This window comes from Vulpes vulpes, chromosome 5 (genome assembly GCF_048418805.1).
Source record: "Vulpes vulpes isolate BD-2025 chromosome 5, VulVul3, whole genome shotgun sequence".
Taxonomy (NCBI): Eukaryota; Metazoa; Chordata; class Mammalia; order Carnivora; family Canidae; genus Vulpes; species Vulpes vulpes.
This window is the reverse complement of record NC_132784.1, coordinates 73181722-73205479: the sequence shown is the minus strand read 5'-3', so window position 1 is coordinate 73205479 and position 23758 is coordinate 73181722. Positions and strand designations below refer to the sequence as shown.

Below are 23758 nucleotides of genomic sequence, written 5' to 3'. Positions count from 1 at the left end.
GATAAACTATCTGAGAATTCAAAGAAGGGAAGATCTGGGAGTTGCAATGGTTAGGGAAGGTCTCCATTTATCACTGAATCTTTATCTGGACCTGAATGACTGGCTGAGATTTGGCTAGGTGGGGAGAAGGTAAAAAGGGTATTGTTGGCATAAGAAAGAAGATCCTGGCATAAGAAAGAAGATCCTCACAGTAAGTTTGGGAAGAGAAACAATTCTGAGGACAGTTGTAGTCTTTATTTCAGTATTCTCCTCTCGCAACTGCTGTATGTAGATTTCCTAAACATTTTGAGGGAGTGAACTGTGAAGATATTTTATGGAAGAGACTATTCCAGTCAGAGGGAAAAGCAAATAGAAGAGCCCTGAGAAGGGAACTTGTTTTGAGTTTTTGAAGTACAAAAAAGAGGTGAGTATGGCTGGAGCAGATTAAGCAGTGGGGAGAGGGGAGGAGAGGAGATCTGAGACTAACAGAGGCCCAAATCACTTAGAATCTCTTGGGCTGTTTTAAAGGATGGCTTTTTTTCTGGGTATGGTGGGATACCATTGGAGGGGATTTTGAATAGAGGAGTAACTGGATCTGTCTTGGAATTTGAAAAGGCACTCTGGCTGCTGAGAGAATAGACTGTAGCAAGACAAAGATGGAAAGGAGGGAGGGCAATAGGAGGCTATTGTAATAATCTAAGTGAAAGATGAGGGTGGCTTGGACCAAGGAGGTTGTAGTGGAGTTGATGCAAGTGGTCCAAGTCTGTATTTTGATGGTGGAGGCAAGGTGGTTGGCTATTAGATTGGATATAAGGTGTGGAAAAAAGAGGAAAAGAGCCATGACTTTAAGGTTTTGGTCCAAAGGGATAAAGTTGCCACTTACTGAGGTAGGGATGACTCTGAGGAGGAAGTTGGGGGATAGGTGATCAAGAGTAATCAAACCTATTTGACAAGTGGTGAGTGGGCAGTTGGCTATATGAGTTTGGAATTTAGGGGAAAGGTCTGAGCTGGAGATAAAAGTTTGGGAGTCACCAGTGTACGGATCCTTTTATAGCCATGAGAGTGGGTGAGATTACCTAATGGGAAGAGTTCCAAGAACTGAGCCCTGGGGCAGTTCAGCATTTTGAGGTCTTGAGAGATGAGAAGAAACCAGCATAAGAAATCCAGAACAGTGGCCAGGGAGATTAGGAGGAAAACCAAGATTGAGTGGTGTCCTGAGGGAGAAAGGATTTCAAGAAGGAAGGAATGATCAACTGGGTCAAATACTACTGATCAAAGATGGAAGTGAGGGCTGAGACTTTTCTATTGGCTTTAGCAACAGGGAGGTCATTGGTGATCTTAAGAATAGAAGGAGACCAAAGCCCTAATGGAGTGAATCCAGTAGAGAATGAGAAGGAACTAGGGACAGTGATAATGGAGTTTTCCTATAAACAGGAGCATAGACATGGGGTAGTAACTAGAGAAGGTTATGGAGTTAAGGGAGGCTTTTTTTTTTTTTTTTTTTTTTTTTTTTAAGGTGGAAGAAATAGCGGTGCTTGGCTGGCTCCAGTCAGTGGAATGTACAACTCTTGATCTTAGGGTTGTGAGTTCGAGCCTCATGTTGGGTTTGGTAAAATCTTAAAAAAAAAGATGGAAGAAACAAACAAAATGATCCAGTAATGAGGGGAAAAATTGATGCTTCTTGAAACATGAGGGGAGAAATGCTAGAGGGATGTCCATGAGAGGGTAAGAAGACAGATGGGGGACACAGGAATGATTATGATATTGGGGCCTAAAGGACTAACTCTCATTAAGCAGGATTCTGCTTTTTCTTCTGAACAGTTATTTGCATTTAAATTTATTTCAAAGTTATTATGCTTTCTGTTAGAAGTTAGGAAGGGCAGATAAAAAACAGTAAAACTTATTGTGTATCAAATTAGTGTATCAGCTTGGTGTAGTAGAAGAGAAGAGATTGAATCTTCTGTGTAAGGTGACATTTTAAAGTGTCTTTGAATGACAATTATCTGTGCTATTCTAGTCCCTTATCAAAATTTATGATTGAGCACAGACTATAAACTTAATTGTTCGAATTTGTAGTGGGATGAATTTTAGCTTAATTTAAAACATGATCTAATGTTAAACCTTTTCTCTGCAAAATTTGTTTATTATTTAATATATGTTCTTCATATACAAAGGTTTTAGGTATTTTACAAAGGGTACTTAAGTTGTTATTAATCACCTTTGATTTATTGATGGTATTTTCAGTTTTACAACCATATTAGAAATCTGAGTGATTCATTTCTTTACCAATTCTAATTAAAGCAACTACCTGTGAAGTTCTGGAGAGGTGAACCATCTTCGGTTGGCAAAAAATCATGGGAAATTATGTTAGCAAGATAATATTCATTTCTAAAAGCAAAAATAATTTTATTTAGTTCACCATATGTGTTTTGAGTGTATTTTTAAAGAATAAATCTGTAGAGGGCAGCGTTGGTGGCTCAGCAGTTTAGCACGCCGCCTTCAGCCCAGGTTGTGATCCTTGGAGACCTGGGCTCCCTGTATGGAGCCACTTCTCCCTCTGCCCGTGTCTCTACCTTTCTCTCTGTGTCTCTCATGAATAGATAAATAAAATCTTAAAAAAAAAAAAATACGTCTGTATTTGAAACATTTAAGCAAATATGGTTAAAATTTTTAACCACCTTAGCTCTGAGTGTGAAGAGTATGTGAGAAACAAGTGGACTTTAATCAGCTTAACATGAAGAAATCAAACTTGCATTTCAGACTTAAATACATTTTACATGTAGATAGTGTTAAAATACACATTTATATATACATTTTATTGCTAATTCTTACTAAATTATATAAATAAAATATTTTTTTATCAGTTTCCAAATGGTAGTCAATTAATCAGTCATCATTTAATTAATAATCTTGGGTAGTTGTGACACACAGTGTTTAAAAATCATTAGTCTAAAAATAATTGACTCTTTTTTTGGTGTCTGAACTTCTTTACAAATCTTATTAAAGGTATGGGTCCTCTTCCCAGAATTCTTACACATATAAAATTTAGCCAGTAGTATTGTAGGGTTGGCAAATCCCTCTGAAGTCCATTCATGAGGCTCCCTTAGGCATAAAAGGATCTCAAGTTTTAAAACTTGCCCTATCTAGCTTACTTATAATGATTTTTCTTTAAAACTTTTTCCAAAAATACTTTGCCAGTATTTATTGTAGTTTGTTTTTTAGAAATGTTACTACTGTGCCTGGTTGAGAGGAGGTGAGATTAGTGGAAAGGCCAGCTTGGTCAAAGGAATCTTAGGGTCCGGTCTGTAAGCTTTCTCCAGCTTTACAACCAATTGGTGTGTGACCTTTGGGGAAGTAATTTAACCTCTCAGGCTTTGATTTCCTATGTGATATCTACAGTCCCTGCAAGCAGTTTTATGAATAGTTTTATAATATCATGATTTCATGGTAAAATTCTTTATCAATTTGGGATTAACTCTGCTATTGAGTTTTGGAGAAAATGCCCTAGAGTTTAGATACACATCCATTGTATCTCCTTACTGAATATGACTTTTCAGAAGAGTTAATGTGACTTCACTTTGTCAGATGCCATATATGTGGAAGTAAAAATCCCAATTCTGTCCTGATCACTTTGAGTTTCAACATATTTCATATGTTATGGTTATAAACCATTGTTGTATGTGTTGGAATTGTCATCTCCAATTCTGTGGCTTGTTTTTTCATTCTCTCAATGGTGTTTTTTAGGTGAATGAGGTTCTTAATTTAGTACAATAGATCAGTCTTTTTCTTTTCATTACATTTTAAAATGGCAGTATCTTTCTTTCTGATCTACTGTTTTTTTATCCAAAGTCATTCGTTTAACAAATAATGCTGTGGGGGATTGATGCATAAGACATTATCACGAGGGATCCCTGGGTGGCTCAGCGGTTTAGCGCCTGCCTTTGGCCCAAGGCGAGATCCTGGAGTCCCGGGATCGAGTCCCGCGTCGGGCTCCCGGCATGGAGCCTGCTTCTCCCTCCTCCTGTGTGTGTCTCTACCTCTCTCTCTCTCTGTGTCTATCATAAATAAATAAATCTTTTAAAAAAAAGTCATTATCACCAGCATGAAAAAGCTAACAAGAAATGTCTCATAGGGAAAGTAAGTCATCAATAGAGTTAAGGGTCCACTCAGTCAATTCATTCATTTAACAAATATTTACTGAACATTTAGTCTGTGCCTGATACTGTTCTGAGTGGTACAGAATCCTGTAGGTGCTATCTATAATGTTAAGAATTCACTTTTTAAAAATTGAGATATTACTGACCTATGACATTATATTAGTTTTGGGTGTGCAGCATGATGATTCAATATCTGCATATATTGCAAAATGATTATCACAATAGGTTCAGTAAGCATATATCACCACACAGTTACAAATTTTTTCCTTGTGAGGATCCACTTTTAAATAATCACATCACTTTATAGACCTTTGCATGATTTTTTTTCTTTTGGTTGGAAGTCATTCTAATCTTGGTGACTAAAATAGCCATTTATATGGACTTGAGAACTTTCAGAAGTACTGCTGCTAAAGAAAAGACAGGATAAAACAGCAAATTTTAATTTCTTTTGAAATGTTAACTGCATGTTTTGAGGCCCTTTTAAATTATTTTACTGCATGTTTGTTATGACTGTACTTGATTAAATAAAAATTTATAATCTGGATGACATGATTTTTTGAAATAATCCCTTGAAATGAGAACACTACTGAAGTAACATCACTCAACAAATATACTATGTTTAAAACATAAGTTTAGAGCATTGAATGTAGAGTTTAAATACTTAATACTAAAATATTAGGAGAAAAGCCTTGTTTCCTAATGTTTTTTAACTGAAAAAGAAGTTTGGGGTGAGGCAGAGTTAAACGATATTGGGATGTCTGGCTGGCTTCATCAGTAGAGCATGTAACTCTTGATCTCAGAGTCATAAGTTCAAGCCGCACTTTGAGTGTAGAGATTACTTAAAAATAAAATTAAAAAACAAAACCAGTATAGCCTGACTTGACTTTTCTAACTTTGAAGTCAACTTAATGGAGTTTAGTTAATCTTAAAAAATGCAATTGATAAAAGCATCATTGAGCATTAGATCGAGATCCCAAAATCTTAATTTTCTTTCTGGCTCTATCACTGATTAAATAAATATGTGGCAGAGAGAAAGGCACCCTTGTGTATGTATTACAGTCTGAAGTGGTGAGACTTGAAGAATGTGAATGAAAAGTTTAATTGAAATTACAGTGAAACATATAAAATGCTGTGAATTTTAAAGCCTTGTAGAAGTCCACTTCAAGATTAATTGAAAAAAGACACTTTAAATAGACAGAACTAAGTGTCAGTGACGTTACCTTGTTACTATAGAGCAATGAACAATGAGGCCCATTTGTTGGGGATGAGCCTGTATTTGTGTGTTACTTAGATAAGGTGTATTTTATTTTTGTGTGTCTCTTAGGAAAGGGAAACCATCATCTACTTACTTTCCTTGTCTTGGAAAAACTGGAATAGTGAAAAATGGAAAATTAGAGATTTAACTGCCTTTGAATTTTTTCCTTGCTGTGAAAACTACCTCTCTTTCCTTTTTTGAGAGGGTGGGGTGGCGGTTAAAGCTTTGGAGATTTTTGCGTTTTGTTTTTTCATAAAGTTAGAAATCTTTAAGTCTTCAGCTTTTGATGACATGTCGTAAATCTGTTTGTAGTCTAATTCTATTTTCCCCTTCTTCTGCTGTAGGGAGCAAGAGAGCTGAAGGAGAGCCTGTTTCCCCAAAATTGGTAAGTACTTTCATGAGGCAGGCGTAGTGTTCCTGATGCTAGTTGGGTAATAATTCAAATGTTCAGTGATTTTTTTTTTTCAAAAAAACTCTCTCCCAGAAATGAAGCTTTACTGTTTGCATTGAGTGAAAGTGAATTTTTGTCTAATTTCACGTAACCGTATCTCAAATGCATTTGTGTTTCTAATAATACTGCTAGGCTTGCATGTTCCTACATTTGATAATCTGTTAAAATGTAAAGGTCCCCTTTGCCAAAAATGTCCTTAATGCAGTGGTGAGAGCTGAAAATTCTAAAGTCAGGAATTTCAAAAGTTCAGGTTCCTATTGTGTTTTGTATTACTTAATATGCTGTTAAATTTGATGGCCTTAGTATATGTGCAAAATGGCTAGGTTAATGTAACTATGGGAACCTTGACTTTGAAATTTGGGACTCTTAAGCATTTATATCCTTAAATGTAATGCTGGATTGGTTTCATTTCTGATATTACATTTTTAGTATATGTTTGTATAATTCTAAAAGAGGAAAAAATAAGAGAGACAGTGAAATGTAGCAGTGTGGGGGCATATAGGCAAATATATTTTTTTCCTATTATCTACTTTAGTATCTACTCTAACAGCTTATAAATTGTCACACTTTAATCATTTTTTTGAATCTCTAATTCAAGATCACAGATTGCACAGGGCAGTCTAGTGACTAAGGATCAAACAAATATTAACCTTATTTGGAGAGCATGTATTATGAAAAAAAAAAAATGAAACCAGAGCTGGAATAGTATCATTCCCTAATACAAGGCTACTTCTTTTTGTTTTTGTTTTTTAAATTCTCTCTCTCACATTTTAATTAATTTAGTGGCTGGAGTAGATATTTGGTTAGGGCTTCTTTTTGATAATTTACTGTCCTTGAGGTGTCTCTCTTATCTTTTAGGGATTGGGCTTTGAACATGAAAGGGAGGCATTTGAACCAGTTAACCTTGCATTTTACTACCTTTTTATTCTACTTCCCTGTCTCTCATGGAACCTTTTTAAATAAATAATCAAGACCCTATAGCCCTTTTCTTTGAGATGTGATAGAATCACAGAATTTTAGAGAAGAAACCTTAAGGGCTTTTTCTCTTCCAGTCTTTTACCGGTATGGCAATTTCTTCTCCTATATCCCAGACAGATTGTTATTCAGGTGCATATTGAATACTACATTAAAAAAAATGTAGCTCATTATTTTCTGTAATGTTTTCTGAGGAATTCTAGTTCCACAGAAGTGAGTAAATATTATTGAGGTGGGGTGGGGGTGGGAAAAATGTTCTGTGGTCAAATAATTTGGGAAATGCTGCGTTAAACAGGTTTCTTTACTGCAGGACTTCTCAGAACCTTTAATATGCTAATGTGCATTGTGAATCTCCAAGAGGGGGATATGATATGCAGCATTCTTGAATACTTCTAATGACAGGGAGCCCACTACCTCATAAGGTAACCCATTCCTTTTTTGTATAGCTCTAATCCTTAGTTTTTCCTTAAATTGATCTGAAATCTATCTTCCCATAACTTCCACTTCTATTAAAGTACTTATTTTGGTTATGCCAAGACCACCACACCTTCTTGTGTTACCCTTTGTGTAGTAAATATTTATATGATTCTGCCCAGGCTTATCTGGACAGTTTTTTTTTTAAATCATTAAATAGTATTCTATAGGAAATGTGGCAATCAACTCTAAAATCTCATTGTCACTGTGCTCTTATACACTTCTCTCCAGACTCCATTCCGAATTTCTGTAAGTTTTTAAATTTACTCTCAATGTTCTTGTTGGATATAGTTAGGCTGATTTTAGTAGACGTGCTTGATTTCTGTAAAAACAGGTAGAAAACAGAAAAATGTGTATGTCAGCTAGGCCTGTCCTGGGAAGCTGAGGTAGAAACTACATTATCAGAATGAACATTGGTAGTAGGGTGAGATGCAAGACAGTGCAGCAGACCATGAAGGAAGAGGGTGCTGTCAGGGAGACCCTGACTTGACGTTGTGTGGCAATGGTATAACTTCTATTGGTATTCCTTTTCTTTTTCTAAATAAGGATCTGGCCCCTCCCTCCAAAAACAAAACACAGAGGAGAGATATATATTTTATATTCAAACACATTCAGACATTATCATAAATCTAATTGTGTGTGTGTGTGTGTGTGTGTGTGTGTTTAAATCTAATCTAATGGCTGAGAAACATCAGTCTCACTAGCTCGGGTGATATTTGTCAACAGCTGTTAGTACCAAGATGTGAGCATAGTAGCCTTCCCAGTGTCAGAAGGTAGTCCTCTGAAATCAGGATTGCTAAGTTCTTTGTGCAGTAGCATTTTCTGTTGACATGTGGAGTGTCACCAAAGAGATACCACCATGAAAACAAACATTATATATTTTTTAATGTCATTTTTATTCATGTTAGTAAATATTAGTTTTCAATAAATGCTACTAAAGAGCTTTATTATTTTTAGCATCTGTGACTGTTTTTTAGCACTTAATAGCTAGTTAAGTTAAAATTTAAAGATATTGTTATATCTCTGAGCATTTTTGTACAAATTGAAACCTGATATTTTAGTACTTGACATGTGACAAGTAAGGACACATGGATCTAGCAAGACTTTCTACTTTTTTTTTTTAAGGATTTTATTTTTTTTATTCACAAGAGAGAGAGAGAGGCAGAGACACAGGTAGAGGGAGAACCAGGCTCCCCATAGGAGCCTGATAAGGGACTCGATCCCAGACCCAGGGGTCATGCCCTGAGCTGAAGGCAGATGCTCAATCGCTGAGCCACCCAGGCGTCTCTCTACTTTTTTTTTTTTTTTAATTTTAAAGTAATCTCTATACCATTGTGGGGCTTGAATTTACATCCCAAGACCAAGAATTGCACATTCCATTGACTGAGCCAGCCAAGCACCCCTCTATTTTTTTTTTTTTTATTGAACATACTCTAAACAGTATTCTGTATAACATGTAAGTCAAAAGTAGAGTCTTGAAGCTACTGGCTGGCTCAGTCAGTAGAGCATGAGACTGGATCTCAGGGCCATGAGTTCAAGTCCCACATTGGGTGTGGAGTTTACTTAATTAATAGAAAACAACAACTGGAGTCTTACACCAAATAAATATTTGGTATAGAGAATACTGAGCTGTCCATTTTTAGAGAATTCAGTCTGAGGGCACAGTGTTTTATGGACTTACTGTTAGTTAAAGAAACTTGGTAGATAACTTGAGTTTTGATGGGAAAAAATGTTTATGCCAATTCAGGAACAGAGCAGTGTTTCTTAGCAGTAAATTCAGAGGTACAGCATTACTACATTATTAGAATCATAATGAAAGACCTGGAGGTTACATATCTCTAAGCAGAACCTACCCACCAAAATAGTTAAAAGCCCCTTGTTTAGAGAATTTGAAAGTAGGAGTCTTCTCAGCAATATACTGTGGTGAGAAGTTTATTAAAAAATTTGTTTGTATGAATAAAAGAGTTAAGTATGTTAATAATAGCATAGAACTTTGTAGTTTACAAAGAACTTTTTGTGTAACTTCATCTCTTTTAAACCTCATAACAGTTTTATGAGTAGATGATACTGTTCCCATTTTTCTGATTTATAAGCAAACAAACAAATTAAAAACCCTGAGGCTAAGAGTGGTTGCATAGCAAGTAAATGGAATCCGTTTTTTTCTTGTTTTAGGGGGATAGTGAGTGTGCTTTCCAGACATCACAGCTGTTTTTTTTAGTGAGATTTGATTATTATTTTTGTTTTGTTGGTTTGTGGAATTTTTATTTGTTCATGTTTTTGGTTTTATGTTATTTGAAGGTGAGAAGCCATTAGGTGTCCTAGTAGTTTGGCATGTACAGTTCTGAAGATAACAAATGTTAGTATTTTGTACTAGGCCATTGTCCTCTCTGATGGTAGCATTTAGAGCTGTTGGGTAGTAAAAGGCATTGTACCTCAGTAAAGTGTGTCCATTATTGCTTCGTGAGTCTGTTTATATTTACCTTGTAGCAACTGATTTGTTAATTATAACTTACTGGAATTGGTCAAAATATGATAAATCATCCTTCTACAAATTTAGCAAATAAAACCTGTTTTATGATGCTGTAAACTGCCCCCAAATAGTCATCGTATGATAGCTGCATAAGCTGTCTAAACCCCCAAAATATTTCTTAAAAGGATTCAACATGTGCTTGCCTTGTTTTTATAAGCTATAAATATATGTATATAATGTGTTCCTTTAGGTAGAGATCAATCTCTTAAAACTGCTCTCCAGAAAGAGAACTTTTTGAAGAAGTAGGATATAAAATGAATCCTCTAATCCTTCATAAGTTTTTTTTATAACAAGTCACTAACTTTTTTAACCCTTCAGTTTTATTTTGAAATAAAATGAATAATTGGCATTTAGTCATCGCCAAATAAAATTTTGTGTCTCTCTGTGTCTCTAATAAGACAACAATCTGATGAAGGAATAAAAGCTGTCAGCTCCTCATTAAGTTGAGTTACAAGCTTCTTATCGTGCAAGGCACTCTTTGACATTTAGAGCCTCCAGGTTAAGTTCTGGTTTTACTTTTTCTTTTCCTGAACATTTTGTTTCATCAGTATCGAATTTTCTGAGGCTTTAGCAATCCTCAGTTAATTTTTTTAAATTTAAAAATAAGTACATATTTTCTGTGGAAAAATGTCAAAACATCAATACTCTGAAAAATTGAAAGTAAATAATCCTTATTGCTACCACCCAGAGATAACCAGTAGCAAATTATGAAAGTGCCACCTGCCCCAAACTTTTGACAGCTCTCAGAGTATTCTTATTTCTACAAATCTTTGTCAGATTGATAGACCAAACTTACCTTCTTAAAATTTACAGTTCTATGACTATTGAAGATGGATGTTTTCCGTGTTTGTTGGTCATGCTTATTCTTCTGTGAGTTGCTTTTTTATATTTTTAAAATTAATTTGTGAGCACTCTAATGTATAAATTGTTAACCCTTTGTTGTATATGTTGTAAGTTCTATATTGTAAGTTCTCTGTTTTTAACTTGCTCTTTATTTCCAGAGTTTATATGTTGAGTTGAACTATGATGTGCTATGTTGCTACCAGTAAAATCAAATATGGCCTTTCTGCTGTTAAAAATGCTCGTTTAACTTCAAGATGATTCTTAATTTGACAAAAATGATAAGGAATCATTTTTGGACATGTTTTCTGATAGAATCTTTCAAAAATGAAAACTAATTCAACTGAGTCAAGTACTGTTTTCAGGAATAACTCTAATATATGTAAGTTACAAATTTGAGTAGGATTATTTTAGTTCTTAAAATTAAGGGAGGAGCGCCTGGCTGGCTCAGTTGGTGGAGCATGCAGCTCTTGATCTCAGGGTTGTAAGATCCAACTGCCCATTGGATATAGGGATTACTTAAAAGTGAAATCTAAAAAAAAAATAAAATAAAAATGAAAGCAATGCTATAGTTTTAACATTTGCTTTGTATATAGAGTAAACTTATGTGACAACAAAAACCTTAAGTCTTGCTAATTTCATGATTCTGATATTTATTACAGTCCATAGATTTTCTGAGATAATAAGTAGCTAAAAAACTGCTTTTGTAGTTTGTTCCTCAAAATATGGTTCCTTTTCAAAATTGTCTCCCCTAAACATACTGCCTTTTTTGTTGGTAGTATCATTATATAGTAATGCTTTCCTAACCTCCATAAATGTTAACTTTGAATGAATTTTACATTTTTGAAGTTTGTTGTTTTTTGAGAATTTTTATATAATATTTCATAGTATATAAATCCTAGGGGAGAGATTGTCAGTGATGTTTTAAGTCTAGCGAGATTAAGCAAATATAATGAAAAATAAATTCATAGGAATATATTCTATAGTTAATGATTCCATTATAACTGTTAAGTATGGTTTTAAAGACGTTTTAAGAAACTTAGGTTGATTATGGACTTGATCCATGGATAAATAATTTTTGGAAATGTAAAGATTATGAATTTCATTTGGTTTAAGGAGTACTGGTTCTTTTAGATTCATGATTGCTCCCTTCCTCAGTTGTTAAGAATATTGAAAAGCTGCTCTAGCTACAAGTTTTACAGGTACAAAGAGGAAAAAGAACAGAAGTAAAGTTTAGATTTATTTTGGCAAAAGCAAACTTTTGCTTTGGGAGGGTACCTCAAATCATGTCTGAGGCCACACTCGAGAAAAAAAAATTAAAAGAGAAATTAGCCATTGAGTTCATTTAAATATTAGTGATAAGCAGAGCAGAATAGGAAGGCTCACACTCACAAATCTAGACTTTTGACATTATTGCCACTTTCAGTTATACATATAGCCAAAAGAGATGGGCTGGCAGGCTTGAAGAAGATGGTGTTCATTATCAAGCTGGAAATTGATAGATTTCCATTGCTAGACTGCCACCTCTATTATACAGGATAGGATTATTATTTAACATTCCTGTCGTAACTTTATGAAAGTTACATTGCATTGTATCTATATAAAGTATTAATTTGTTAAATGTAAACCTTTAAATAATACCAGAATTTTCCTGTTTTGAGGTTTATTTTAAAAACAGAGTAAGAGTCCATCCAAATGAAAGTACTCTGGCCTTCTTTAACCTCTGAGAGACCCTGAACTTTCCAGTTCACTCTGTGTGATGTTTAAAAATGTATGACTCTGTTGTTATGTGTCTCTAAGGACAGTGTGTCCTGGATGGTTGTAGTCTCAGCCTCTAGATTCCCAGCTCATTTAGGAAGGAAGTGGTCTTGTTCAGCTCTGTATCCTCAGAATGTAGTATGTACTATAGTGCTGAGCATCTAAGTGTGCTTAGATGTTTTCATGACCAGATTAAACACCTCCCTTCTCCCATTTCTTACTTTTTTGAAGTGTTCTGTGGAGGAATGAATGTTCAGAGAATAAAACCCAGAAAATTTTGGTACTAATTCAGTGAAAAATACTCATTTTGGAAAGAAATCTGTTTGGGACATTTCATGCTCTGTGTTGGAGCATCAAATAATTTTCAACTAATGTAATTTCTTTTATTTAACACGAACATTTCCTTTATGATCCAAAACATTTTATGATCTCCACAGCTGCAGTGAGAAGAGGAGTTTGTTATTTTAAACAGAGGCTGAAGAAACTGTAGAATTAGCAGACAGAAAGTGGAGAAGGTGGAGGATGGAGTTGCAGACTCTACAGGAGGCTCTTAAAGTGGAAATTCAGGTTCACCAGGTAAGTTCCATTATTGGTTTCTCCTATGTTGTATTATTAAGTAATGGCTAAAATTAGTAAACTCGCCTATCTCTGAATTTCAGTATACTTTTTAATTGTCTTTCAGACAGTTGTCCAAGAATCATGTCTTTTTACTTTTAAGAACTTTAATAGAATATTCCTGACTTTCTTTCCAGAGAAAAGAATGGAAAATATTTTTTTCAAATACTAAAGGTGTTAAAAAAAAATAACCCACACTCTTTTTTTCTTTTTTTGGTTCATCTGAAAAACTTTGTTCATGTGACCTAACTTGTGTATTTTAAGTTGAGCCATGTTTTAGTTGACTACCATTTATACTGAAGTTTTTACATGTAACTCAGCTTTATGCCTTGATTCTAATCTTTAGTAAAGAAAACATCACTGCTAGAGTGCCTGGTGGCTCAGTCAGTTAAACCTATGATTCTTGATCTCCTCTCAGTTCATGGTCTCAGGATCATGAGATGTAGCCTCGAATTGGGCTCTTCAGTCTCAGCAGGCAGCATGCTTGGGATTCTCTCTCTCCCTCTCCTTCTGCCCCTCCCCCTGTTCTCTCTCTGTCTCCAATAAGTAAATCTAAACAAAAGAAAAGAAAATGTTACTGCCTTCACAGATGTTTACATTTAAAATTTCACAATTTTTTTTTAAAGATTTTATTTATTTATTCATGAGAGACAGAGAGAGAGATACAGGCAGAGGGAGAAGCAGGCTCCATGCAGGGAGCCTGACGTGGAACTCGATCCCAGGTCTCCAGGATCACACCCTGGACTGAAGGTGGCTCTAAACCGCTGAGCCACCCGGGCTGCCCAAATTTCACAATTTTTAATATTTACCTCAGGTGTATAGGCTAACAAACCTTAAAAAATATAAATAAAAATATGTTAACAATTATATTTATAATAATATCGATAAAATATTAAATATGTAATACATTTTATATGTATAATAAATCTTATTTAATATAATTAACCCAGAAATAAAGCTACTCTTAAATAACTGGATCATTAACATATATTTCATAAACAGAGTATCACTGTTTCTATCCCTTTCCTAGACATTAGCCGAAATGTGGTCCCAGGTTCAAGATAAACACATACATACAATCAAAAGTGATAAATGATGATGAATTGACTGCTTTTGAATGTTTGGGGTGTGGAAGTAGAAAGGAGAAGGGAACAAGTTTCTCTTGTTTTATCTGAATAGTTTAAGGTTAATTTCTGAAATTGTTGGAAGCACCCTGTGGGCTTTTGATAACTACTAAATTTGCAAGTTGCTTAGAATTAGGGTGGATGACAGCTAACAAGAAAGCTTCAAAGACATACACACATAGTTTTAATTTTTCAAATCTCTGTATTCAGAAATCCCTGCTTCTGCTTTGGATCTGTTAAACTCTTGCTCAGCAGTAGTCTTATAGTTTGCTGTGTACAGGTGGACTTCTCTATGTGTGAAGTGTTTTGTTTTATGGTAATTTTAAGAAATTTAGTATATAATAAGTTATGCACATTTTATTTTATTTGGCCTTGCTTCTGTTACTAATTGAAGAGAGTAAAAATCTGTTTATAAAATCAAGCAGTCTTTTTCCCAGATGTAAGTATGTTAACCCAGAGTTGTGTTGAATACTTAATTTGGCTGAATGGCAAATGACAACAATTAAATTAATAATTTGTTCAAAGCTGACATCATCATAAAAGGAATTTCTGGAAAACAATAATCCATCTGAAATTTGTATGGATCGAAGATATTTAATGAAGTTGTATGTGATTTTAGGAGATATTCATTCTCTCAAGAAATTTGGAGATGGCAGCATTGACATTCTGCTTTTAGTTCATCCTCACAAGATATGAACAAGTCCCAAATAAGACTTATTGAAAGACTCATCTCCTAAATTGAACTAAATTACTAAAAATGATAATTTTTTTTTTTTTCCAGAAAGGTAGATTCGGGTAGAAGAGTAGAGGGAGATAAAGAGAATCACAAGCAGACTCACATCTAGTGTGGAGCCCGGCATGGGGCTGTATCTCAAAACCCTGAGATCATGACCTGAGCCAAAATCAAGAGTTGGACACCTAACCAACTGAGCCGTCTAGGCACCCCTAAAAATGAGAATTCTTAAATACTAATTTGCTTTATATTTTTAATTCAAGCATACCAATTTTATGGAAATTATAATTATGAAAAAATTTAATGTTTATTCTGTTTTAAAATCTAATTTAATTTTTTAAATTACATTTTTTGACTCAAAAGGGATATAATGTTCTTCTGAAAGTTATCCCAGTCTCTTAATATTTACGTTATTTCCCTATATATTTAAATATTTTTTTTTTAGGATAAAGAGCTTTTATATTCATCCTTGATTATTACATATTTCATTTGTGCAATATCATTTATATGTTGATTTATAATATTTCAACTTATAAAACACATGTAAGAATTTTCACTGTAATTACATTTAGAATACTTTTCTATTTGGGGAAGAATGTTAAATATTAAAGTAAATACAAATGATAAGCCTTGTTTATAAATCTGATGTTATTCTGGTTGGATGTGTGGTAATCTACATGATCATTGATTGTGACAAGTTCAGGAATGACAGAAATGATATCAAAGTAGGCACTGGCTGTTAGGTTGAGGCCAAAGCCAGACTGTACATTTGACTAAATATTGGATCAAAAGCCTCCCTTTTGCATTTTGTTAGGGATGGAATTACGGCTAAAATTGAGCTTGCTGGATAGAAGTGTGTTAAGAAAAAAAAAAGAGAAAAAAAAATTAAAAAAAAAAAGTGTGTTAAGAAAGTATGCTGTGATGGAAGTATATTTCTGTTCTTTATGGACATAGAGATGGCTAAGAAAATTACCATGTACACATGGTTGATGTTGAGTAAATGTTAAATAATAATGGCCTGTGATGAGTATCTCACCCTTTTTGAGAAATTGCCTTTTTTATTATTTTTATACAGATTTGATGGAAGCCATATTTAAACTTTAGTAGGAGTATTTACATGGAACAGAGGATAGTATAAAGCAGAGGTTAGCAAACTTTTTCTGTAAAGAGCCAGATAGTAAAATGTTTTGCACTTTGTGAGTCATTTATGGTCTCTGTCACTAGTACGTTGCTGCCATATAGACAAAGCAGCCAGAGATAATATATAAATGAATGGGTGTGGCTGTGTCCCAATAAAACTTTATAAAAACAGGTGGTAGGTTGGATTTGCCAATAGGCTATAGTTTATGCTAACAGTATATCTTTATAAAAAATGGCTCCATTCTTGCAAAAGAAAGTAGTTTAATTTTGATAACACAGTGTTAGCTTAAAGTCATTAGGGATATGGATGGTCTAGTTAGGTTGTCCAGCTTCTCATATTCTGCCTCTGCTTGTCTAAAATGCAGCTTGACTACTTATAGATAGGAAAGGTGGTTTATTTCCTCCAGGAGTGGAGGCTTAATGTGGTTATCAGTCAGTTTTTAAGTTCCAGTATCATGGAAGAAAACCTTTTTTTTGGCTTTAAAAAGGCACCTGGGTGGCTCCATTTGTTGAACATCTGTCTTCAGCTCAGGTCATGATCTTGGCAGTCTCTAAATTGAACCCTGAGTCAGGCTCCCTGCTCAGTGGGGACTCTGCTTCTCCCTTACCCTTTGCCCTTTCCCTGTGCTTGTGCTCACACTCTCTCGCTCTCCCCGCCCCTAAATAAATAAATAAATAAATAAATAAATAAATAAATAAATATTTAAAGGCAACTTTAGTGTTGTAGCCAACTCTCTAGTAACTAAATTAAAAAAGAAAACGAAGGACTTTTTTCATTGAAGAATGAGGCTAGCCTTTAGGCTGCACTTATAAGAATGTCTATGTATAAAGTCGCGTTTCAGTTTCACTGAGCTCTTGGAATGTCTTATTACTGTTTTGTAGATTAAGGCCAGGATACAGAAGAGTTACTACTGTCACATATGAAGTAGAATATAGTTCATATATACCTTGTGTAGATGGAAGTTACATGGTTAGCAACCTCAGCCATGCATAATGTATCTAAACACCTGAAGTAAGACTAGTAAGACTTGACCAACTACAATAAATATTAGAAATCTTTCACCAAAGAGTGTACATTTTACTCAAGGGGCATTTCTTAAGCTATTACAACCTATTTGTTCATCTTAGAATTAGTTCACTGTGCCTATCACACAGTAGATCAAAAGCTGCAAATTGGAGTTGGGGTTCAGGGGCTTTTGGAGGAGACATAATAGTAACAAAATTTGCTAGCTGATTCCTTGGCATTAAGAAGTAGATTGAAAAATTAAAATGCAAGGGGACCTGGGTGGTCAGTTGGTTAAGCATCTGCCTTCAGCTCAGGTCATGATCCCAGGGTTCTGGGATCTGAGCCCTGCATCAGGCTCCCTGCTCAGGAGAGTCTCCTGCTTCCCCTGCTTGTGCGTGTGTGCTCTCTCTTTCTGTGTAAAATAAATAAAGTCTTAAAAAAAAAAAAGAAAAACTAAAATGCAGACATGAGAACTCTTTAAATCATGGCAGTTTGGGGCCTTTATTGTAAGGACCTATTGTGCTGTTTATAGATTAGTATATTAATTGATGTAATCATACCTCTGAGTATCAATCAAAGCTGACTTTTTTTTTTGTTTAAGAAGGCAGGTAAGTATATAAGAAGTATTTTATGACTAAAAATTTTTAAAGTACTTCAACATTCAAAGAGAGGGACAGATTTTTTAGTTATATGAAAAATTCTTTTGGGGAACAGCTTATTCCCAGATGCTTTTAGGAATCAGCCTTCTGATATTTTTTATCCTTCAAATTTTTCTGTCCTAGTTATTATCATCTTTGGGCAGTGATGCTTTTAGAAGTTGAGCTAGGTTAGAAGATGTCCATTTTTCTTTCTTTTTCATTTATTTGGACTTCTCTTTTCCCTGGTAAAGGTCTTATTAAGTATTCTGGTAGCACTCTCTTTCCCAGAGGAACCCAGGTAGGTAGAGTTTGGTGGTGTTGTTTCTTCATTTCCTTACTTTCAAATACTAAGCATCACTGCCCCACTGAGTACACCCTCCTGCAGAGAAGGCAGTGGCAGAGTCAGTAGCTGATACTAGCTTCCTTTTGTGGTAAGAACCAAACCAACAGACTTGCCAAATCTGTACTTTGCTGTATACAAACAGGCCTGTTTTGTTATGGGAGCAGCTTCTTTCCAGGCCTTTTGGGACTCTATAAACGATGATAACATTTTAGAGGGATGTTTGGCTTTTAGAGCATCCAGCTTGTTTAAATTGCTTTTTTAAAAGCTCCCATCCCCATCCCATCTCCAGATTTGTTAAAAAGCGGGAGTTTTTAATTTCAAACACAAAGTGCTAGTTTGATTTATATATATATATATATATAAATAAATAATATGGACCAAATAAGTAATCCATATATATTATATGGATCACAGAAGCTTTTGATCTCTTCTCATTGTGTGGTGTTCCTTTTTTAGGGTGGACTTAAAACTTTAGATTTTGGGGGACAAGTCTGATTAGCCATAGTGGATTAATATGTAAGACTGATGGCTCTTTTTCTCTCTTTATTACCAGAAACTGGTTGCTCAAATGAAGCAGGATCCACAGGTAAAGTACTACTTTTATTTATTTAATTTTTAAATTAAAATAATTTAAAATAAAATACCTGTTAGATACTAAACTACAAACCAGGAACTTAAGTTTTGAAAACTGTTATCTCTAACAGCAATTATTTTTAGCATATTGATTTTCATGTTATAAAGGTTTAGAAAAATCCAGTAATTCTGTTATAGTGTCGTTACTATTTCATCTTTGTTTCTGTTATTTTATGTTAATTTTTTTGAGTATTTTGGGGAACAAATTGAGTTATTACTCTTCATGTAGCTTAAATTTCATTTCTGTAAGCCTGCTTATCCAGAATCAGAGTTTTTGAGGCTTCCTGTAGTCTCCAAATTAATGTATATGGCCCCGAATGATTCTTCTCTTAGCTTACACAGTACAGATATAGTACAGAACACTTAAATACTTAATCCCACTATGATTAAATAATTTCAGAATAATTTTCAAAGAACTTTTAAAAAATTATCTTTGAAAGAACTCTTAAAGAGGGTTTAAAACTACCATATATAATAATCCAACAGATGCTACCTTCTGTTTAAATTCTCATAGGAGTTCATCTCTATCCCTGAAGAGAAATCTTCCTAAAAAGTTATCTTGTCTTTGATGATTACATTTATTATTCAGGTGGTGTCTCTTTTGTAGCCATTAGACAGTGGGTCCTAAGTTTGAAGAGTGTTTATCAGACTTTCAGGAACTGTGTGCCCACAAATCTGTTCACAAAACGCTTAGACTTATTATATATGTGGAAATATATATATATGTTTAATACATATATATATGTATATTTAACTTTGTTAAACATACCATATACACCTCATTGTAAAGTTAAGAAAATTAATTCTTGGATTAAAGAATGGTACTGAAGCAGATTGATTTTTTGGAAGTGGGAAGCATATTCATTTCTCCAAAAACTTAGTACCCAGTGACCTGTTGGGTTTTAACACAGTCCATTGATTCTGAGGGTTGGCATTGATGGCCCACATTGAACTCCTGTTTGACAGTCCTATTTCTTTGAGAAGCTTCTCTATTTTTATTTATTTTTTAAAGTGTATTAAAATTTAAATTATATTTAGGGAACCAAGAGGCAGTAGACCTTAGATTAGTAGACTCTTATATTTAATTTGGTAAACTACATTGTCAGCAACTGAAATATTATTAGAAAATTTTAGCATTTCTGATAGAGCTGGTAGTCATGTTAACAGAGCATCTTAACTCAAAAGAATCTGAAGGGGCAGTAGGTTGTTGGACAATCTTGTGAGTGATCTCATTACGGAAGCTTTATATCAAATATAAGAAAGACAATGTAAAGTAAACATGAAGGGGAGGATGTGTGTCCCAATCCTGGCAGAAGACCAAACAGGGTGAATCGAAAGAAATGCATGTGAAACAATGAAGAAAAAGTAGTCTTTTATTGGAATGGTGCTCAGTCTGTTAGTAGGCTGTCCTGCTACATTAAGCATTTGAAAATTTTAATTTTGGATTTTTTCCCCACTTGAGTAAAAAGCAAGCATGCTCAGTGTATCTCATCTAAAATAGTATTCTTTTTTGATTCCTAGAATTTTAGAACTGAGAAAATACCCTGGTAGTCAGTGTGTTAATTTGAATGATGTAGTGTTAAGGCAGTTGCAGCACTGACAGCTTTTCAAATCTAGGCTAAAATAACAAATGTACTCTACTAAATAAGGGAGAGGGCAAGTGGAGAAAAACTCTTATCTTTATTGATAATGCCATTAAGCAGTGTATGCATACTTATAACTTCCATTTTCTTGCTTTTGTCTGATTAGTGGAGCTTTAGGTTTTCTGTCAATTGATACTTTCTGTAAAGATAACAATATTTCAATAGGAAGGAATACTATTACAGTATAAGATGCTAAAATATAAAATTTGTAATTTGAAACCATTGCAAACGAACTGCCCCTATTCTAATGGTAGGAGCTACATTTAGGACCTGTGTATTAAGTGATGATAATATACCTATAGTTTAATGCATGACAAATTTGATTGGCTAAATGCTTAAGATTGCTTCATCATTTGTAATACAGTATGCATAAAGTCTTCTTGCTACTATTCTGTTAACAAATGAAATATCTTTCTCACAGATATTTTTTCTTTCCAATCAGAATGCTGATTTAAAGAAACAGCTTCATGAACTCCAAGCCAAAATCACAGCTTTGAGTGAGAAACAGGTAGGGGCAAAAGGGGGGGGGGGGCATATTTTTAACATTGTGTTCTAAAGATATGTCTGCTTGAGGCTTCTAGGAGAACTGCTATTTTTCCTTATGTGTGAAAATAAGTGTGGGCAGCCAGACTCAGTTTTAATTTTGTTGGAGCTCTGTTTATCTATTTTTATTTTTGGTTGAAATCAGTGTCTAGAGTATCCCATGGGTATATGTTACTGGCAAATACCTAAAAGCAATGTGGCGGGCTGCTGTTAACTGTGTTAATTAAACTCTGTAGTTTACCCATAGGGGAAAGAGGTAAAGAAAGTTAGTGGGAGTATGTGATAGAGAATCTTGTAGTTGCTGGACGTGTCTTGTTAACCTGTTTTAAAGACTTGAGATGACATTTAACTTATCGTGGAGATTGGTTGTAAATAAATTGCTGTAAATGTAGGTCTCCCTTTCTGATTACTGTCAAACCTGTATGTTATTCTTTATTACATAGTGACCTATTATGTGAAAAAACTTTGGTGAAACCTTGTTAGATTTATTTGTATAGAGCAAGAGAAAAGCATCTTGCTTTTCCCCCCAAAGAGATCTGGAAAATATTCTTTGGAATTTCTTGTATAATGACCGCTACTTCACCAATTCAGGCAGCTCCTGCCACCAGGTGGAGTGTGACAATTGACAGAGCTCTAAGTAAATGTCTATGGTTATCTGACAAAGCATTTGTTTTCTTGTTCCTTCCCTACCACTCTCCCTCTGGTTAAAAGGAGCAGCTTTCTATCTTGGCATAGATGAATGTTTGAACCAAAAGCATAAGGTGATTTACAATTGATAGTTCCTGCTGGTGACGTCTTATTGAAGATTTTTGACTAAATAGTTCTTAATAATTGATTTTCGTGTGGTTTAAAAAAATTTTTTTTATTGTGTGCTTTTTAAAAACTTTTATTTAGTGAAATAATAATAACGAGTAATTTGTTTCTGGAGATTTCTGATTGTGTTTGTATTGTGTATTCTATTGTGTTTTCATTTAACTAGGGGGAGAAATAAATTTTGAGAACTGTATGGAATGGATACGAGTTGCTAATTGTTCAGAATAGGATCTTTTTCCAGGCTGAGTGAACAACTGCTTTTTTTTTTCTCCCCGCTCCTGTTCTTTTGCTTCTGTGTTCCCCATCTTGTCTTCTCTAGAGACAGGAGATATTTTAGATTAGGGAATTGCCAAACTAAAATTGGGAGGAGGTAGCATGGTGGAGAACAATTAGTAAGGAAAAATATAAACAGAGTTCATTAGTATGTATTTGGATCTGAAAGTGATTCAGTTCTCTAAAGTCAAAATGATGTGTGTTAGTGAAAGTATTCTAGCTTTAGAATTCTGTTAGCGCCAAGCTTCCTTAGAGTTTCAGGGTTAGTTTGACAAGATGCCAATGAATGAGTCACTTTTGCTGAAAAATTCACGTGTTCCAGCAGGGAAAGAAGGTGAGAACTGATTAGTGGAGTTAGGGGGTGGGGGATGCTGTCGCAAAGTTACGTTAAAGCTACATTTGGGGAAAATGGGGCAATTGAAAAAATTTACATTTATTTGAAAATTTTGTTTGTGAGAACTGATGTAAAGATTCATTTATTTCTATAATTTTTTATTCTTTAATTTCTTTTTTCTGCTAGGGACCTCACTTAATAGAAAATTGCATCCATTTATGTTTAGTAGTAAGACATTTCATCAAATGGTTAAACTCTGTCATCTGAACTAAGTTTGGATTTTAGAAACCAGAATATTGGGGTGCCTGGGTGGCTCAGCGCTTAAGTGTCTGCCTTTGGCTCAGGGCATGATCCTGGAGTCCCAGGATCGAGTCCTGCATCGAGCTCCCTGCATGGAGCCTGCTTCTCCCTCTGTGTCTCATGAGTAAATAAATAAAATCTTTTTTTTAAAAAAAAGAAACCAGAATATTAAAAAATGGGCTTGGCATCAGGAAAACCTTAGGTATACAAAGTTAACAGAATAGTCAGAAACTGAAATGCAGTCTTGCAATTTTTAAAATACTTGCTAACTGCTTAAAACAACCTTTTTGATAGAACAGAAAATATATCATTTTTAAGTAGTCTAGTACTTGAAGAAAGCTCAGCGGTAAAGTTCAAAAGCTAGGCCTTCCTCAGGCTTATTTCCAACATAAAACATTGATATTCAGTTTAAAATAGTTTTATTTTACAACAAATGCCTAATGCTAAATGCCTAGAATTTTGTTTTTCTTTCTCAAAAGATTTTCTTAGCCTCTGGCAAAACACTGATTTCCTTCTATTTTGATAGCTAAAATCTGAATTACTTTACTCACATGACAATTTAACATTAATTTTTTTGGTTGTGAGAAAAATGCTAAATATAGCAAAGTTCAAAGAATATCATATTCCACAATTAACAACTTCTAATCCTTTGTTATTTGTTTCTATTCTTTTTATATTATGTGTACTTTTCTGTTGTTACTTTTTTCTATATCTACTTGAAAACTTACACCAGTAATAAATACGTACATTCTCTTTTTTTGCTTTATTAAAAAAAAAAAACATTGTAGATAGTCATTAATTCTTACAGTGGGCACTCAGTAGTTCTTATTTTTTATTACTACCTCAGTCTTTGATACTTAATCAGTTTCTTCCTCAAGACTATGAAATGTTATGCTCCATTTGGGAAAATACATCCCAAAGCATCTTAGTGAGCATCTTTTATGGCTAAAACTCAGTGAATTTCATTGAATTCTTGGTTAGAAGGTTCCAATGTTTTCTCTATTTTTTTAATTTTATTTTTTATTAAAGATTTTATTTATTTATTCATAGACACAGAGAGACAGAGGCAGAGACACAGGCAGAGGGAGAAGCAGGCTCCATGCAGGGAGCCCTATGTGGGACTCGATCCCGGGTCTCCAGGATCACACCCCAGGCTGCAGGCGGCGCCAAACCGCTGTGCCACCGGGGCTGCCCGGTTCCA

General features: G+C 34.5%; 1 protein-coding gene across 50 annotated transcripts in view; it reads left to right on the top strand.

The window, feature by feature from the left end:
- Positions 1-23758, top strand: part of PHF21A (PHD finger protein 21A) — a 195695-nt gene that overhangs the window by 22927 nt on the left and 149010 nt on the right. For 20 of the 50 annotated variants that reach the window (XM_072758855.1, XM_072758870.1, XM_072758844.1 and 17 more), the window contains 4 exons: positions 5736-5776; positions 12857-12995; positions 18572-18604; positions 20737-20802. In XM_072758855.1, coding sequence (XP_072614956.1) covers positions 12942-12995; positions 18572-18604; positions 20737-20802 — 153 coding nt within the window. In that variant the 5' untranslated portion in view covers positions 5736-5776; positions 12857-12941. Of the gene's footprint in view, positions 1-1464; positions 4117-5735; positions 5777-7127; positions 7240-12856; positions 12996-18571; positions 18605-20715; positions 20803-23758 lie in introns of those variants that run through there. The other 30 variants (XM_072758856.1, XM_072758869.1, XM_026004116.2 and 27 more) reach the window with 6 other exon arrangements.